Raw genomic sequence first — 19,027 nt, 5'->3', positions numbered from 1 at the left:
TGGGGGTCGGGGTGCCCAATGGGTATCTCACTAGTTACCAGACTGGAGGGAGAGCTCTTACTGTCCCACCCAGAGAACTCCTCAAGGGAAGGGGCCCCTTTCTATTTCCCCAAGTTGTCTCTCTGTCCTGTTCCGGAACCTGTCACCCACAAGGCCCCATCACCGCTGCTGTGCAGAACCCAGCTCTGCCCAGAGTCCCTTCTGTGACGATGGGAATGTTCTATATAGTCTTGTCCAGTGCAGCGGCCACTAGCCCCACGTGACTATCCTGCACTTGAAAGATGACTAGTGTGGCAGTGAATTTTAATGTAAATAGCCACAGGTGGTTATCATACTGGACAGGGTAGGAGATGATGGGGGGCTGCATACTTAAGGTCAGGGTGCCCCAGCAGGTGGAGCTGGAGAGGGCGCTGCTGCTGACCCGGCCTTTTTTGCAGTAAAGAAATAAAGCAAGGCAGGCAAACTCAGAGAATCATGCTCCTGCTTCTGCAGGACACTGTCCCGGCGGGGATGCTGCCCGGGAGGAGACTGGGGTCCCCCACGATCCTGAGAGGCTGTGTTCTAGAGGTGTGAGGTTTACCAGGACCTGGTCAGGCGACTCAGTCAGTGCCTCCCCCTTTCTGGTCAAAAGAGGGGTGAGCAGCTACCAGGAAGAGGGACAGCATCTGTGGCTTTAGGTGGATACATACCGGCCCTCATTACCTGAGCTGGACATCCCTGCAGACCGCCCAGGGGTAGGAGTAGGAGGAGACTCGGCCTGTCCCAAGTTCAGGAGGTGGAGAGAGTGTGTATGTCTGTGCTCAGGGTGTGTGTGTGGGGGGGGGGGTGGGGGGGGGGGGCGGGGAAGGGGGTCTCCCTGCCAAGTTCGCCTGCATGTGGGAAGGTGGAAAGCCCCTAAGACTTAAGTCTCATGGGCTGGGTTCCGGTCTTGATTGTTCACACTTCACTGAGTGATCTCAGCCAAATGCCTTCCATTCTCTGAGCCTCAGTTTCCCCACATGTAAAAAGGGCGTATCGCTCAGGTCTCTGGTGTTCCACCTTTTCAGGTGATGGTGCCTTGGACTGCACTGTAAATGGCTCCATTGGGACGGGGGTGGGATGGGGTCGCTGGGGTCCTCGGCGCTGGAGAGGCAGGCCTGGCTAGCTCCTCAGGGCAGAGCCTGAGCTGGGGGCTGGCTTCCGTGGCTGGGGGCATCTTGCTGACCCACAGCCTCCGGTCACAGCATTAGCCTTGCTCCCGGAGGGGCCGGAGGGGGGAAGGGGCTGGCGTTCTGCAGACTTCCCACCCAAGGTTGTGTAAACAAGTCCATCGGAGCCCTGCAGACGTCAGGTGAGTGTGTTTGTTATTCCGTGCCACATTCCTGTCTGGACATGATCACGTGACTGCCCCTCCCTCCGTTTCCAGCCCTAATGGACCCAGGTGCAATAGGGCTGTGAACATGAAGTCTTTATTCTGTTTGTCCTCAAAGCGGGGAAGAGCCGGGGCTGGGGCAGGGCAAGCATCCACGAGGAGCTCCGTGTCCTGAACCCTCCCATGAGGACACAGGCGTGGTCAGAGGCGGTCCAGAGAGGGCTCCCGCTCGCTAGGGCTGCTGGCGGCCGCAGGGCCCGCAGAGGGCCTCAGTGGGCCAGAGCAAAGCCGATTCGATTGTTACGCCGATCAAATTCCGTGTAGAACTTGCGGATGAAGCTGGCGCCCAGGACCCAGACAGGCCCAGTGGGCGGTGGGATGTCCAGACCGTGGAGGGCCAGGGTGCACAGGTCATCATTACTGTAGGGGTCCTGGCCGGAAGCACCGGGGTTTCCTCACTGCCCAGCATGTGACCATTCTGCCCTCATCTTGCCTGACGCCAGAGGCCTTCCTCAGCCACGTCCCTCCTCTTCTCCCCCTCCATATTGCGCCTCCATTGCATCCTGGCCCTTTCCACTCCTCAGGGACCGCCCCCCGCCTGCACGCAGGCACCGTGCTAGACACCGGGCACACGGTGCAGTAGGCACAGCACTACCCCCACCGGCTGACCGGCAGAGCCGCTGATCCCGGCAAGTTATCTCATGTCTCTAAGTCTATTGAGTGAAAAGGGGGATTCGAATGCAGGAGCCTCGCATTACGGGGAGCATTTGATGAGAAAAGGGAGAGAAGGAGCCGAGCGCAGTGATCCCTAAACTCGGCTGCGCATTGGAGTCACCTGGGGAGTTGTGACAACACGGACGCCCAGGCTCTGCCCCCAGAGGCTCTGATTTAATAGGTGGGGGACGTGGCTTGCTCCTGGGACCTTTAGAAGCTCCCCGGAGACTCTAACAGCCAGGTTTGGGAACTGCTGGGCTAGTGGGTAAACGGTCACAATGACTTGTCCCTTTCTGAGGGCTCCTGCCCGCCCTCCCTGCCCGCCTGCCGCCGAGAGGCAGCCTGCAACTCACCTGTAACACGTAGTCTGCGCTGGTGAGGGTGTAGGCTCTGCCTCCAAGGTGGAAAGAGATGTCAGGGAGGGTGGGCACCTGGTAACAGCTCACGACATACTGGGGAGAGAGAGTCAAGGGAGGCCCTTTGAGAGTGGGGACCTCCCAGCAGACCCAGCCCCGTGCTTGTGGCCTGTCCCCCGCTCGGGCGGGGACCCAGCCACATGTGAAGAGTGTGAGAGGTGAGGAGGTGAAGGCCTGAAAGGACCTCATTTGGGACCTGATGCCGCCTGGGGTGGTTTGGGGGTCTGAACCAGGTAGCACCTCCCACCCCTGGCACCGCCTCTCCAGCGACTTACCTCATCTGTGCTCAGCTCCTTGGCCCCCAGGGTCTCCATGAGCAGTCTCAGGGAGCTGGTGGGACCGGAGATGTAGGAGGCGCCGGTATCCACCACCGCCATGCAGCCCTCCTCACAGAGCAAGGTGGACGACCTCACAGACACCCTGGGGGAGGCCATAGTCAGACAGACAGACAGGCAGACAGGCTCATGGGGCACCAGCAGGCTGCAAGGCTTTTGTGGGCGCGGGCAGGCGATGGGAGGCCATGCGGGCCCAGCGACGCGGTGAAGGATGACTGAGGCAGGAGCTGGAGGAGGAAAGGGGCTGCCCCCTCTGGGCATGTGCTTAGTGACCCCCACCTCCTCTCAGTACCCCCCTCCCTTCTGCTCCTCACATTTCATCGGTCCCCATTCCTGGACAGAGCAGGCAGAGAGCAAAGGTTGGCTGTGCCTTAAGAGGTAGCTGCATTGGAGCGAGGGCAGGACGGCAGCCGCACCCCTTTCCCGCCCCCCACTTAGCAGCAGCAGCAGCATTTGGGGGGAGCGGGCAGCGTTGAGTATATCTGACCCTTTCATTTTGATTTGCCAGGAGCCGGTCTTGCTGATGCTCACGTAGTGGAAATTCCCTTGGTAATACTGGGGGTCACTGCCTCCCAGCACAATCTCTCCCCCCAGGAAGTGGGAATTCCTAAAGGAAAGATCCGAAGTTCTTGGAGATCAGTAACCCCAGCGACAAGGGAAGTGGGCCCGGGGTGGGGGTGCGGGGGGGGGGGGCGATGTGGCCCAGGAGGGCAGGGGGCCAGGCTGGGAAACTGCAGCGAGTGCTACTTCTCCACCTTCCTTGCCCCTCCCCCAGCCCAACCTTGGAGGTTCCCGGATGATGGTCCAGCTGCACCAATAAACCATCCCCCCATCGTGGTCCCAGAAAAGAACGGGCACCAGGACAGACAAGAATGCAAACAAGACACAACTGGCCCCTCCCTCACTCGGGTTTGGGGTGCTGTGGGTTGAAGGGGTGCACGGGAGGGACCTGGGGGAGCTGTAGGGCGGGGTGGGCAGGGGCAGGAGGAGAGCAGGAAGCGGGGAGAGTGCGTCGGTGTCCAGCAGAGCCTGGGCCTGTGAGGTGAGTTCTGGGCAGGTGGAAGGTCAGGGTCAGGTGGGGGTGGGGACGCGGCGGGGGGGGGGGGGGGGGTCCTCTCCTTACTTGGAATTTCGGCAGAGAAAGAGACACAGCAGAAGGAAGCCTTTGTTTCAGGAGCCCCTCCCTAGCCAGGTGCCGGGCAGGCTGGGTCTTTTGCACTTTTCTTGCCCCTCAGGCAAGGGTGCCACCAAGAGGTGAAGCTACTTGCCTGGAGGCATCCAAGCACCAAGCACGGGAGTGGGGCACCTGGGGGACTCGAGTCAGGGCTGCTGGGGCCCAGTCTGAAGCTGATCCCCTCCCCTTCCTCTCCTCCACACTGCACGGTGCCTCCCACGGAGCCTGCCTTAGGGCTGGTTTCCAGGGTGTGTGTGTGTGTGTGTGTGTGTGTGTGTGAGAGAGAGAGAGAGAGAGAGAGAGAGAGAGAGAGAGAAATGGGGCTTCCAGCATTCCTAACAGGAGGCATGTGTACATGTGTACATGCTCATGTGTACACCCAGGTGTGCAGCTATGCACATACTATCTGTACACGTGCAACTCATTGCATTTTTACAAATCTAGTCTGTATGCGTGTGGGCTGGCACACGTTCCCTCCGCCCCTCTCCCGACACTTCACGATTCTCCGATGTTCCCTCCGGTTGCTGGGTCGCCCTCCCTTCCATGGTCTCCGGGCTCCTGTGCCCTCCACTATCATCCCGTCCCCACATGTTCAATCTCTTGCTGTCCGTGGCCGTCCCTCCACCTGCAGGCTTGCTCAGACGCCCTCTAGCATTTAAAAACACCGTCTTTTCTCTGCTCTCTCCACCTCCGCCTGCACCCCCACCTGACAGTCCTTCCCTGTTGGATTTCGCAGGGCCGACACCTGCCCTTCGCTTTCTCGCACCTGCGTTCGCCTGTTAACTCCCTGCCATCTGGCCTCGCTCCACCTCTGAACCGGCCCTTCCCAAGATTCCTCTGGCCGCAGAGCCAACCGGTGGCCTCTCCTCAGGGTTTCCCTTGCACCCAACCGGACACGCCTCTTCCTTTTCCCCAGGCTTCTCTGGGTCTGACCCTCCCCTCCATGCTCGCTGCCACTGGCCCGGTGTTCTTGCCCTTAGGATCCTGTCTCTAACTCATACCATTTCTCTAAAGCAGGCGTCCTCAAACTACGGCCCGCGGGCCACAGGCGGGTGTTTTTGCGGTTTTGTTTTTTTACTTCAAAATAAGATCTGTGCAGTGTGCCTAGGAATTTGTTCATAGTTTTTTTTTTAAACTATAGTCCGGCCCTCCAACGGTCTGAGGGACAGTGAACTGGCCCCCCGTTTAAAAAGTTTGAGGACCCCTGAACCCAACAGCTTGGAGCAGATCACGAACGTGCTCAACAGCTGACAGTGGCCCTCCCAAGGCCCACAGACCTGCACAGAGGCCCAGCCCAGAGGTGAAGGCCCTCCGGTTTCAGCCCCGGGCTGCCTGCTGTCATGTTCCGTGTCCTCCTGCCAGACTGCCGGCTCGGTGAGGGCAGGACTCTCTTGCACACTGTGTTCCTGGCTGCAGCCTCAGCACCTCATAGTGCTTGATGCAGAAGAGCCCAGTATTTATTGAATCATTGAATATGCAAATGAATGATGTCCACTCTCTCTGTGTGGGAGGGACATGGCCCTCACAGGGAAGGCCCCAGGCCACAGCAATGCTTACCTCCCATCACCCCACGTTCTCTTGTCCCCGAGCAGTGCTGACAGAACTCTCTGCGATGATGGGAATGCTCTAGGTTTGTCCTACCCAATCCGGTAGTTAGTAGCCACTGTGGCTGCTGCGCGCTTGTGATGTGGCTAGTTCGACTGCGGGAACTGAGTGCCTAATGTTACTTAATTTTAATTTATGTAAATTTGAGAGGCGGCTTCCCTGTTGGGTAGTGCAGCTCTAGATATGGATTGAATGATTGGATACCACCTGATCCCGAACATCAAAATCCTGGGCCACCTCTCCTCTGACCCTCCAGCCCCCCCCGCCCGCCCGCTGCCCCCGCCCCCGCCCAGGCCAGGCCCACCTGCTGTAGTAGACGGAGAAGACGTCCTCCTTCAGCACCCTCTGCGAGAGGATGTGGTCGAAGACGGGGGTGACCCCAGCCACGGCCTGTGCAGGGAAGCCCATGCCCAGGACCCCGTCAAACTTGGCCAGCATGAAGGGGATGAGGGGCAGCTCCGTGACCTCTCCGAACGTCTGTGTCACCGTGATTCCGCCCACCTGTGGGAGGAAGGACCAGAGGAGACCACGCCCACTGCCCACCCCGCCAGGGTCTTGTCTGGCTTCCACACCCGGGGCCTCGGGGCTGCACAGGTTCCGGGGTGAGACCTTTCGACACCCCCCTCACCCCCCCAGCAACTACAATGTTCTCTCTTCTAATGCATCCAGGCTGTCGGAACTACAGAGAACTGGGGTTGCCCGTGACGGGGCGGGGCAGAGGCTGAGAAGGGGGTCCTGCCCAGCAGTAATAGGAAAGCTGCCAGGAGCTCCCACACCCCCTCCCCAGTGCCCAGCTCTCCCTTTGGCAGGACTGGCTCAGTGCCCACCCCCATCGTGGGCTGAGTTTCATCAGCACAGCCAGGTTCATCTTCCGGCTCCTCTCCCCCTGACTGCACAGACAAGGGCAGGGGAAGGCGCACGCGGTTTCTCAGGTTCCACAAGCAGCCCTTCCCCAACTCTGACCGAGCAGGGCCTGGACAAGCCCTGGGATGGGGAAGGGGTGAGACACAGGCCAAATGGAAAAGCAAACCAGGCCCTGACCCTAATCCTAACCTCTAACCTTAATTATGACCCTGCCGGGCCCCCAAACTAACCCTGCCCGCAACGTCCACTGTACTGCTGCCCCTGACCTTGACGCTGACCTCGGTCTAGGCCAGTGGTCGGCAAACTCATCAGTCAACAGAGCCAAATATCAACAGGACAACGATTGAAATTTCTTTTGAGAGCCCAATTTTTTAAACTTAAACTTCTTCTAACGCCACTTCTTCCAAATAGACTCACCCAGGCCGTGGTACTTTGTGGAAGAGCCACGCTCAAGGGGCCAAAGAGCCGCATGTGGCTCGAGAGCTGAAGTTTGCCCACCACGGGTCTAGGGTCCGGGGAGGGGCTCAGTCAGAGCGCGGCCACCCGGGGCAGGTTACTCGACTGCAGGCCGTGGGGCTCAGACAAGCCCTGCGTGTGAGTCAGATGCACAGCCTCTACGAATCACCCGGCGCTGAGTGGCAGCTGGGGTTCGCTCTGTCCAGCTAAGAGCCTGTTCTCAGACTGCAGGGGGAGCTGGTGGCACCTCTCCCAAGTACGGGCCCTAGAGTGGCAGGGACGTCTGGGGACCAGAAGGGCAGGAGGTCGGATGACCCGGGAGGGTCCCACTTACAGTCACCGTGTCCTGGCTCAGGAAGCCGTTGACTTTCCCGGACCCGTAGTGGATGGTGAACTCGGTCCCATTCTCCGTGTAGGTGGAGGATTCCAGGGAGTCGTAGAGGCTGTGAATCTCTGGAAGAGGGACGCAGGCTCAGGTCTGTCCCCGAGAGGGAGGTCCCGGCAGGGGGCTGGGAGGCAGGTGCACGTGGGCATGGCCTGTGTGCGTGAGGACTTAGGTGCAGGGATGGGGTGGTCCTGAGGTCGGCCAGAGGTTTGGAAAAACGCGTTTCACCAACCAAGGACTGTGTTCCTTGGGCCCCTGTTATGTGCCCAGGCCTCTGAGGATTTTGTCTCAGATGAAGCATGACAAAGTGAGCCCTAACCCTGGGGTGAGGAGAAGATTCTGGTTACAGTCAGCACTCCACAGGAAGTTGTTGGCTAAGGCAGTGGTCGGCAAACTGTGGCTCTCGAGCCACATGCGCGGTGTGCCGCTCTGTTGACGAATGAGTTTGCCAATCACTGGATAGGGGCTTAATCACAAGGAACAACAACAGCCTGTAATTATTGGAACCGAGAGTCTAGGTCAGTGGTCGGCAAACTCATTCGTCAACAGAGCGGCAAACCGCGGCTCGCAAGCCGCATGTGGCTCGCGAGCCGCAGTTTGCCGACCACTGGGCTAAGGAGAGGGGTGGAAGAGCCCAAAAACCTGCGGGTCTGAGCACGCAGTTCGCCCTGTCTCCGGAAGGGCGAGACGCCGGGAGTGGGGGCCGGGGTGCAGGTGTCTCCCAAAGCTTGCTGTTTGACCGCGATGGCCCCATCAGGAAAAAGGGGAACATTTTCCTCTCCTTTCAGGGGCAGCGGGAGCAGAGGAAGAAAAGAAATAGTGCAAATGAGAGCAGGAGGGATTTAGCTGGGCATGAGGCAGGACTGCCCAGGCACGCAGGCAGGGGGCTGGGGCTCACCGCAGGCGGTGTAGAGGGGGCTGCACTTGGTGGAGGGCACCCAGAGGTTGGCCGATCCTGTGTCAAAGATGACTTTGAAGGTCTGGGGAGGGGTGCCAATGCCAATCTCGCCGTAGTACTGGGTCTGTGGGGATGAAAGAAAGAGGTAGCTGGAGGGACTTGGGGAGCCTTGGACCTTGGGGTCTCCCTTGGTTTCCCCCCACCTCCTTGGCACTTGGGGTGAGAGTAGGCAGATCACACAGCCTCTGTGGGCTTCCATTGTTCAGCAGGGCATGGATGGGGAGGCTGAGCACTGTCCTATGACTTCCCAGGAAGTGAGACAAGAGGCAACATTAAAATACTGAAAATGAAGTCGGAAGGTCCCCCACCCCTTGAGGAGCCACAGGAAGCAATGGTTTGTGCTGAGCCTGATCTCGGGCGCCTGCATCTAAGGTCACGAACACCTGCCCCCAGTGACTCTGGGCTCGAGGCCCCGAATTCCGAGTTCCAAACCTACCCTGCCTCTGGGCTCTCCCCGGCCCTCCGTGCCTCAGGCTTCCCAGCTGTGAAATGGGAATTTGGTGGGATGCTCAGCGCTTGCTCCTCTGCAACTCAGGGGAAGACAACCCAGAAAGAACACGGAAAGCCTCAGGCCCAGGAGCAGAAGGCGGTGGGAGGTGCTGGCGGGCACTCACGTCCAGGTAGTTGGTGAGGACCACGGGGGCGGTGCTGTTGGTGAAGGGCGGTCTCCCGGAGAGCTGGCTCCCGGCCGCCCGGAGCCTGGCCACGTCCACGCCGCGCTCCTTCAGGCTTTCCCGGATGGAGGGCATTTTCTTCAGGAAGATCCTGGCCCAGAGCGAAGACAGAAAAAGAGGAGAGCTCTGTGTCCCCCCACAATAACGGTAGAATCCCTGGCGCACCTAGGACCCTCACCCCGAGCCTTGGCCCAGGCGACTAAGAATCACTCTTGCGCCCTTGGGCCTCTGGAGGAGAATTTACCCACCTCGGTGAACTCCTGCACTAGTACTAAAGGACCCTCAACTACCTTCCTCCTGCTGTCTAACTTTGATCCATTCGTTCGTTTGTTCGTTCATTCATTCATTCATTCCATAATCACATGTTTAAACCTCCTCTGGAGGAGATTAGAGATCTATCTATAATAATCTATAATAATAAAAGCATAATATGCTAATTAGACAGGACAGCTGAACGACCTTCCCGATGACCTTCTGGATGAAGCCGGGGCTGCGAGGGCTGAGCCCCTTGCATGAATTTCGTGCATCGGGCCTCTAGTATGAAGATAAAGGCCATTGCTACCTTTAAGGAGCTCCGTCAGGGGAGGCAGAGGGAAGACAATGGCATCCCTTCAAACTAGAGGAAGGCTGGGAGTGCCCCGCCAGCAGGGCAGGAAGAGGCAGTGCCTCCTGCGGCCTGTAGGTGGCAGCAGACGCCCACAGCCCCCCGAGGGGCTCTGGTGCCTGGGGCAGGGCTCAGTCAGGCTGGAGGGTGGAGGAAACCCACTGAGTGGGGGGCCTGTGCACGCTGTCCTTGGAAAGTGTGCCTTCCTGAGCCTCATCCCAGCCCCTTGGCTGCTTGCCCCGAGGCCTTCCTTCCACCTGTGGGAGGCAGCATTCGAGACCCGAAGAACTCCCAGCAGAGCGAGCTGCCATGCCCCATGTAACGGGCAGGACAACTCCACGCTAGGGCTGTCCTCCCTTTATGATGAGGACACGGAGGCTCACAGGGAGGGGTGACTCAGAGTCCCAGGAGGCGGCGTGTCTGGCCCTATTTCCTATATAGTCCCCGCCTCCGCCCCAGCCCCGAACTCTGACATGAAGGCTGTTAGCCGAAGCCTGAAGGCAGATGTCCCTAGCTGTTGGTGGGGAAGGTGGAAGGTCCCAGGATTGCAGCCCAGTTTATGGGGACTTCTCAGCTGCCAGTCCTCCTGTACATGTAGTCTCCCCCGATTGTCCGCACCCCATCATGCCCACGAATATGGATGCCACTTTTATATTCCACGTGGAAGTCACGTTTCATATGCCTGTCAGTGACTTGTCATACATCACAGTTTGCTATTCAAAAAGTATTTGTGCAATTATGATCTTATTCGATTCTCAGTCATCCCACAAGGTGGTAATTTTATTATTCCCATTTTACAGATGGGGAAATGGAGGGGCAGAGAAGGCTTGACCCCAAAGAGGGTGCATTTTCCACTATTTACTCTGAACAGCCTCTGCTCTGGCCCTTCCCTTTCAACGTTCTTCTTTCAGAAAGTCCCTTTCTCCACCCCCTTGTCCCCCATTCTTCCATCCTTCCACGCCCAGCATTCACCCCCACTGCCAGGACACTTGCCCATAAACTCCAGTTCCCACTGGGTTTGCCTCGGCTTAGGCTCCTTCTCTGTGCTCCCCGGTGCTCACAGCCAGCACGACACAGCTGAGCGCGCACAGAGGGGCTGCTGGCTGGTGAGGGCACGGTGGCGGCGGCGACAGGCGTGACCCCCTTACTCCCTGTGTAATTCTGAGCAACTTACCTAACCTCTCTGGGCCTTGTCTGAGCCCCCACGAACTCCTCTCTAAAAATGGACTTAACACTAATTCAAAAGAATATATGCACCCCCATGTTCATTGCGGCGTTATTTACAACAGCCAAGATTTGGAAGCAGCCCAAGTGTCCATCAGTGGGTGAGTGGATAAAACAGCTGTGGCACATTTACACAATGGAATACTACTTGGCCGTAAAAAGGAAGAAAATCTTACCCTCTGCAATAGTCTGGATGGACCTGGAGAGCACTACGCTAAGTGAAATAAGCCAGTCAGAGGAAGACAAGTACCATATGATTTCACTCATGTGTGGAATCTAATGGACAAACTGAACGACCGAGCAAAATAGCGACAGACTCATAGATAGAGATAGGCAGACAGCTTGGGGGTGGGGGAGGGGGCAGCGAGTTGAGCAAAAAAGAAAAAAAAAAAAAGAGAGAGAGAGAGAGAGAGAACTCATGGACATGGGTAACAGTGTGGTGACCCCGGGATGGGGGGAGGTGGAAGACAGCATAGAGGGGATACATGGTAATGGGGGGAAAAAAGCAAGCCTTAGAAAAAACTTTACCCCACACAGAAAAAAAGCGGGGAGGTACTGAATGGTAATACCTACCTCAGAGAGTCACTGCACAAATCGCATGACCTGCACACTGCTCAATAAACGTAAATTGTGTATGCAAAGGGCTGCGAAGGCGCCTTGAGAATGGATCCTGTGTTCAATGCCGGCCCCCAGCAGCGGCACAGTCCTCACAGCTGTGCTCCCAGCTCCTTCTCCACGCCCGGCCCCGTCCCTCTCCTCTTCTCTTTTTGAAGAGAGTAAGGGAGGATGTTTCTGCCTCTCTCTGCCTTTTCCCGGGGGCGGAGGCTGCACCCAGGCACAAGCTGCTGGGACACCCCCAGCTTCCCTTCCCCCAGCTTCCAGGCCACTGCGGCTGTGTGGCCACGGACCAGTCCCCTGGCCTCTCTGGACGGGACTGCGCCTCCATGCCCAGCTGGCGGTGAGGACTGGATGGCACCACACATCTGAAAGCCAGGAGTGTTCGGGAGGTGGGAGCCCCTCGCCCCTGCCACCCTCTCTGGCCCGAGTTACCGTCTGAAGGCGCCCGTGTCCACGGGGAGACTGGAGGTGCAGGAGCCCCAGAGCAGCAGCAGGAGAGCCCAGTGCGGCGTGCAGCATCCGCCCATGTTCCCTGCGCCCTGGCTCGCTCCAGGGTCCCCTGAAGCCGGCCGCTCCCAGGACCGCCTCCTTTTAAGCTCTCCACACAGGAGGGTGGCAGGCCTGCCCTGACTGGATTGATGGCCGGGGGCCGATGGCAGGGCAGCCAGAATAACCCCCCCAGGGGACTGAGCTGGGTGAGGAAAGGGTAGCCAGGTTTCTGACACGGAGCGGAGGGGCTGGAGGAAGTAGGGCTGTGGGAACCCAATGCTCCCCAGTGACGCCAGCGGCCAGGTCTCAGCCTGGCCCTGTGACCCGCAGGGGACAGAGGCTGATGGGAAACAGCGCTGCTCAGGAGTGAGGTCAGGGCTGGGACCAGGCATGGGCCCTGCGTTTCCAACCCCGACCACGGCTCCACCTCCTGCCCTCGAAGCTTCATCGTCTCCATTGGCCTTGGCTATGCCCCCACCTGGCTTCTGCCAGACTGCACCTCAGTGTTCCCATCCGGAGCATGGGTGACTCCTCGGGGCTGGTTCCCTGACACAGCCAGACCCAGGGCCCCTCGCTGACCTTCCAGGCCTGTCATCAGTGGCCTGGCGTTGCCCTATGAAAGCAGGGGGCTGGGGGCAGGGACTGTGTAGTGTTGGTGGCAGCCTCAGGGGCTCCGGAGGCTTCTGCCGGAGAGTGAGGTGGGGCAGCGGCTCGTGTCCAACCGGTAATCCTCTTTCCGCACGGCCCCAGCTCCCTCTGGGGGCTGTCCCTCGCCTTCCCGGGACCTTGTCGTTTACACGCAGCCCAGGACAGCTCACAAACCCGGCCCTGCATCCCAGCATGGGTGCTGTTTATTCGGATGCCCTCTCCCATCTTCTTCCTGCTGGTTCTTCAGGGCCCACTTCAGTCACCACCACTTCCTCCAGGGAGCGGGCCCTGATTTAGCCCAGAGTCGGCTGCTTTCTGATGTGGGGTAGGAGCCCTCTTATGAGAGCGCGGCCCTCAGCTGTTTCCTCTGCATGTGAGCATCCTCCTCTGGAGCTAAATCCTTACCGACTGAACCGGTTCGTGGGCTGCGCCGGGCAGTGCGGAGAGCTCGGGCTCTTTGTCAGGGACCTGGGCTCTATCACCAACCTGCTGTGTGACATTGGACCCCTCCCTTCCCCTCTCTGGGCCTCAGTTCCTAAACCTGTGCAAGGAAACAGATGCTCGGAGGCCCCCAGAGTGCCTGCCTGCTCAGACACTCTAGTGTCTCTTCTGTGCCTTCAGGGTATAGAGTGCTCTCTGCACCAGCTGTGGGCAGCAAAGACGGAATCAGAGGAGCTCATCTTTGTTGCTACTGTGTCTACTAATGATTTTTAGAGAGTGTGTAAGGGAAGAGGGGGGAGAGAGAGAGAGAGAGAGAGAGAGAGAGAGAGAGATTGGTTGCCTCCCACACGTGCCCCAACCAGGGCCAGGGATTGAGCCTGCAACCAAGGTATGTGCCCTTGACTGAATTGAACCGGTGACCCTTCAGTCTGAGGGCCGACGCTCTAACCACTTAGCTACCCGGCCAGGGCACGAGGACATTTTTTAAGCCCTATAGCCAGAAGCCCAGCCCAGTGCACAGGACCCTCACACATATTTGAGATCAATACACGGCACTCTTCTATGGCAAAGGCAGGGCCAGGGCGCCCGCCAGCAGGTCTAGGCCCCCTACGGACCCAGGCACCCTCCCCTCCCCACCTCCCTGCCTCCCGCCTCCTGCCAGTGTGTGTAGCGCAGCGCAGGCTGGCCCTGGAGCAGCAGGGGCAAGGGTGACTAAGTGCAAAGCACCTCGTCCGGAGAGACACATGACCGGAGGAGGCCACAGGCAAATTGTACCCAGGAGCTGCAGGGGCTAGAAGAGAGGCAAGGAAATCAATGAGGGTAACCGGTCTGGAAAGAACGGTCTCTCTTGCCCGTCGGCATGACTCAGTGGCTGTTGAACTAGGAGGTCACGGTTCGATTCCCGGTCAGGGACTGGGTTGCACATGCCCGGGTTGTGGGCTCGATCCCCAGCGTGGGGCCTGCAGGAGGCAGCCGATCAATGATTCACTCTCATCACTGATGTTTCTATCTCTCTCTCTCTCTTCCTTTCTCTCTGAAATCAATAAAACATCATTAAAAAGAAAGAAAGAAAAGAACAGTCTCTCTTGTTTTTCTGACACTCCAGCTCAGAGGCTGGGAAGGGGCAGCCTTTTGGGCTCCTCTTAGTCTACCTCTCCATCCAGCCCAGGGTCCTAAAGCCCTGACGGAGTTTCTAGGGAAGCAGAGCCAGGCAGGCCTCTTCTGCAGCCTGAGCCCGAGGCGTGGCCAGGAGAAAGGGCTGGTTCATCTGGTCTAAGGAAGCCATGCCTCCCAGTCAGCACTGCCCACCAGGAGGAGCGCCCTGTGAGGCATGAGCTCCATGAGCTCGGCCGGGGCAGTCAGCTCTGGCAGTTGAGGGTCCTGTGTGTCCTGACCTGTTCCTCTGCCATTTCCAAAGCCGGGGTGGGGGGACCCTGAGGAGGAGGGGGAACCGCCGTGAGAGTCTCTGCTCTCTGAAGTTGGCCTTTCAATGCCCTGGGCTGCCGGCGGGAGGGTCGTGGGTGGGGACCCTTATCAGGTCATCTCCCAAGCCCCATCAGCCAGGGGTCCCGCTGTTCTCACAGAGGCCCCCCAGAACCCACATCTGGGCCCCTGGCTGCGTCACCACGAGGTCAGGGGGAGCGGAGCGGGCGGAAGCAGAGGGAAGGGTTGCGTGGTACCTGCCCTTTCCCACGGGCAGACCCGCGATGTCAGGAGATGCATAAATCCAGCTGGAGCCCGGCCTTGGTCTCGCTGCAGGTCCCATGGCCGGGCGTACAGGGTGGGGGCAGAGACTCGGGGGAGGGGTGCCTCTAGACAAGTGGTGCTCAGGGGGCTTCTCTAAGAATGGCCCCAAATCCCATTTTGCTCTACGATGACCCCAAGGAGCTTCTGTGTTCAGACCAAGTCTGGGCGTGGCCAGCAGCGGTCACGGTGGAGGGAGAGAACGCTGCCTGACTTTTGCTGTGGAATGGACATGGGTGTGTGCCTGGCATCACAACAGGCATGGGTGTGTGCCTGGCATCACAACAGGCATGGGTGTGTGCCTGGCATCACAACAGGCATGGGTTTGTGCCTGGCATCGTTCTGTTTCGTGAATACTTTCCAGGGTCCCTGCCCCAGGGCAGGTGGGAGGGAGGTAGAAATGGGACTAGTTGAGGCTTTGAGTTGGGGAGCGGAGCACCTCTGGGCCAGCCCTGCCTCTGCATGAAGAGCAAACAGGGAAGAGGAGGAAAGATAAAAACGGACGTGTCTTCCTTCCACCCGCCCTCCTCCCCACACCACGCTCAGGCCCCAGCTGGCTCCTCGGAGGAATTTGTCGATCAGATGGGGCCACTGAGCTCAGCAGAGATGAGCAGATGGGGCCTTGAGGGGAGAAGAAAGACCCAGAATGGAGAGGAATAAGCAGCCAGGGCTGCCTGTGTGGGTGGACCCTCCGCAGTAATTACCTGGAGAGCTCTGGGGAGGCGCTGGGGCCAGGGGAGCCTTGGAGCTGGGGAGGGAGAGAACCAAGTGTCCTTTTCTGGGGACGCTGGAGGAAGAGGAATTCAGCCACAGGGTTGGGGTTGGGGTGATCCTAACCGGAGGCTTGCTCAAGGGGAAATTGAAGGCAGGTCACATAGGCCTTGGAGCGCAGGGGTCTGGGGAGGAGGGGCCCGGCGAGGGCTGGGGCTGGGGCTTAGGGAGAGCCCGGTCCCAGGTGCTCCTGAAATGAGATGCACCCAGCGCAATGGAGCCAGACGCCATATCCTGAGCAGGACAGCTAGACCCATCATAGACCGCTTTCCCCACAGGGCACCGGAGGTCTGTCTCGTCATTAAAAAGCTTAAAATGGAAAGCCTTTTCAGAGGAGGGCATGACAGTCAAGCAGCTCAGAATATTGTGTGTGTGTATGTGCACATGCGCGTGTGTGTGTGCGTGTGCATATGCATGTGTGTCTCGGGATGGGGGTAATACAGGGGCAGTGGTTCTGGTGGGAGGGTGAGAGGGGTTTGTGTGCTAAGAATGTCCCCAGCAGGATAGCTAGGATCGGGGAGGGCTGTTAGGGAAAGTGGTTGTATCCCCAGAATACATTTCCCAGGAAATGGACCTTCCCTCCCCTCTTTCCTATATATATTTTTAAAAATATATGTTTTTATTGATTTTAGAGAGAGAGAGGAAGGGAGAGGGAGAGAGAGAGATAGAAACATCAATGATGAGAGAAAAACATCATCGATCAGCTGCCTCCTACACACACTCCACTGGGGATTGAGCCTGCAACTGGGCATGTGCCCTGACCAGGAATTGAACCAGCAACCTCTTGGTGCATGGGTCGATGCTCAACCACTGAGCCACACCGGCCAGGCTCTATCATTTTTTATCAGAAAAATAAATGCTCTAGCTTTAGAAACCAATAGATCTGCCCGGCAATAGGCAGCACAACCCGAGGAGGTGAGGAAAGTGCGGGCTGGCAGACCCGCTCTCCCCGCCACCGCTGAGTCAGGAGAATGGACACCCTGGGGCACTTGGGTTGCAGTGGGAGCTAAGGCCCCAAATGTAGTTCGAAGGGCCCACCTCACACACACACACAGGGTCACCCAGACACACGTCTATGAACATGCACACATATTTACCCTCTCACATACCCACAGTGTGCTTCTCACACCAGAGAAATGCTTCCCTCTCCTGGCCCCAAAGCAATGCCCCCCCCGGCCCCCCCTTCTATCTGCCTAAACCCAGGCTCTGAGGCAGGGTTCGAGGGGTCACAGGGCCTGCTGTACAATGAGGCTGTCTCAGAGTAGATTTCAGAGGCGATCAGCTTCTTCCCACCACACAGTGGGAAAGAGTGGTCCAGGGAGCTGGAGAATATGCCCTTAACAAATGGGGGGGGGGGTGGGCGCGGGTTTCTGATTCCTCTCCCTGAGGTAGAGACACCCTGGGCTGTTTGAGGGTGTCTCATGCCCTCCCAAATAAAAACAGCACCCCTGTCACGCCATGTAGTGGCATGAGCTCATAGAAATTCCAACTCCCCAGCTGTGGGGGCCCCCAAAATGTCCCCACAGGCAGACTGACCTTTTCTGATGTCCACTCCGGCTGAGATGGAGACTGCCACCTCGGAGAGGCCTCACAGGGCAGCCGGGGAGCCGGCTCTGGGGTCAGGAGCCTGATTAGGCGGGCCTCTCAATGGCTGCGTGCATCGAGTGAGTTATTTATCGTCCGGATACCTTATCTTTCTCACCTGTGACAATGGGGCAGCCATGCGCAGCTCCCTGGGTGGCTACGAGGATGCGGGGTGAGTGATGTGTGTAACGTACTTGACCCATCCAGGGCTCCGTGGGGAGAGGGGGATGGATGGCCCGGCTCCCTGTTGGCACCCCTTGTACACAGAGTGGGGTTCAGTGCCTTGGGGCTGCGCACCCAGCACAGGTCTACCTGTGGGGCTGGGCTGAGAGGTAAGCCTCAGTGGACAGGGCCGTGGTTGGCATCACCGTCCAGATCGAGCTGTCCAACTTCCTGAAAGCTCCCCAGGAAAGGGGAAGGCACTGAAGCCGCCTGCTTCCCCCAGGCCTAGACCAGTGGTCGGCAAACTCATTCATCAACAGAGCCAAATATCAACAGTACAACGATTGAAATTTCTTTTGAGAGCCAAATTTTTTAAACTTAAACTTCTCCTAACGCCACTTCTTCAAAACAGACTCGCCCAGGCCGTGGTATTTTGTGGAAGAGCCACACTCAAGGAGCCAAAGAGCCGCATGTGGCTCGAGAGCCACAGTTTGCCGATCCCGGGCCTAGACCAGGGCTCCTCGGCGTGTGGGCTGAGGCCCGTGCCCCACTGCAAAATGTTTGTTACCCATTCACAGTGAGAGAAGCCTAAGAATGAAGAGGACACCGTTCAGGAATTTTTATAGAAATTTTGTTTTTTTGCGCGGGGGTCACTGTTCAAAATCATCTCTATTTGGTTGTTTAACCCCTCTTCCTTCCCCTCCCCCCACTCCATCCCCCCACTCCAAGAATATAAGCTCCAAGACAGCTGTGGTGTGTGTCCCTGGCGTTTTGCAGATCCTGGCAAAGAGGCAGCGGGCTCTGGGGCCTGCAGCCCCTGGACACTTGAGCCTGGCGTGCCAGCCCCCTCCTCCCAGGGTCAGGCTCTTCGGTTAACCTGCCTGCCCACGGACACAGGAGAACGCTCTGAGCGAGCCCACTGCTGCTCCCCGGGCCGAGCACCGTGCAGGCAGCGTCTTCCAGGGGCTCCCCTTGGCTTCCCGTGCTTCCTGGGAGCAGAGTGGGCTGCCCGGGGAGGAAGCTGGGCCCACAGTCCCCCTGCAGCAGGGTGGCAGGGTGCCCTGGCCTGGGTCAGACAGCCCCCACCCAGGGAGGTCTCGTGAGTCAGATGGGGCTGGCTGTCCCAACAGAACAAGATGTAGGCCTTCACTGGAAGGGTGACAGGTCCCAGGGTGGGACTGGGGGTTTGGGGCGGCACCGGGGGGTGCTGCCAGGGAGAGCTGTTTCCCACAAGTACCGTCGATAGACGAGCTATGGGGATGGCCTTGTGATGGTCGCCCAGCCGCCCACCTGCAATGGTGTCCAGATCTGTCTCCAGGCCCACAGTTTGGGGCTGGCTCTCTGGTCCCTTCTGATGAAGCCATTGCTGCCGCCACCACACCTGGTCTAGCTGGTGGGCAGGAGCCTCTTCCAGGATGTAGCGCCCCATCCAAGGACCAGACCTTTTACAGCCACAGGGTCCGTGTCTGCCCAGCGCTCTCCCCGGAAGCCACAGGAACTGGCCTGGGGCAGCTAGGGGATGGCTTTGAGCCACGGGATTCTGTCAACAAGGGGGTTGTTGGGTCTTGGGGAGGCGGGCCTTCCACCAAACAGACACCATTTCTTCCGACTTCAGCTGCTTCCTGACGTGGGACAAGCCTCCGTTTCCCAAACCCCAGTCGTGATCTGGCCGGGTCACCAGTTTTGCGTTATGTTCTTCCTACCCGAGAAGGTGCGGGGTGCTACTTCTGTAGCCGGACGTGTCCTTTGTCTGCGGGACCTAAACCACAAACATTGCTTTCTCACGGTTCTGGGAAGGGCAAGGTCAAGGC

General features: G+C 58.5%; 1 protein-coding gene across 1 annotated transcript; it reads right to left on the bottom strand.

Moving 5' to 3' along the window:
• Positions 1 to 1,468: 1,468 nt before the first annotated feature.
• On the bottom strand, positions 1,469 to 11,905 carry REN (renin). The gene is made up of 9 exons (XM_008154219.3): positions 11,811 to 11,905; positions 8,873 to 9,023; positions 8,199 to 8,322; positions 7,250 to 7,368; positions 5,900 to 6,096; positions 3,304 to 3,423; positions 2,757 to 2,901; positions 2,419 to 2,517; positions 1,469 to 1,782 (listed from the first exon to the last, which is right to left on the bottom strand). Exons 1-9 carry the CDS (start codon positions 11,903 to 11,905, stop codon positions 1,621 to 1,623), a joined length of 1,212 nt encoding a protein of 403 aa, XP_008152441.2. The 3' UTR covers positions 1,469 to 1,620.
• Positions 11,906 to 19,027: the final 7,122 nt, after the last annotated feature.

This window comes from Eptesicus fuscus, chromosome 22, assembly GCF_027574615.1.
Source record: "Eptesicus fuscus isolate TK198812 chromosome 22, DD_ASM_mEF_20220401, whole genome shotgun sequence".
NCBI lineage: Eukaryota > Metazoa > Chordata > Mammalia > Chiroptera > Vespertilionidae > Eptesicus > Eptesicus fuscus.
The sequence above is the reverse complement of the archived record's forward strand: the minus strand, read 5'-3'. Positions and strand labels throughout refer to the sequence as shown.

Coding starts and splice junctions, on each gene's coding strand:
- REN (XM_008154219.3), bottom strand. CDS start 11,905: ATGGGCGGATGCTGCACGCCGCACTGGGCTCTCCTGCTGCTGCTCTGG. Junction 2,518..2,756: donor AGGAGCTGAGCACAGATGAG/GTAAGTCGCTGG, acceptor CTCTCTCCCCAG/TATGTCGTGAGCTGTTACCA. Junction 1,783..2,418: donor GCGCAGACTACGTGTTACAG/GTGAGTTGCAGG, acceptor GCTTCCGGCCAG/GACCCCTACAGTAATGATGA.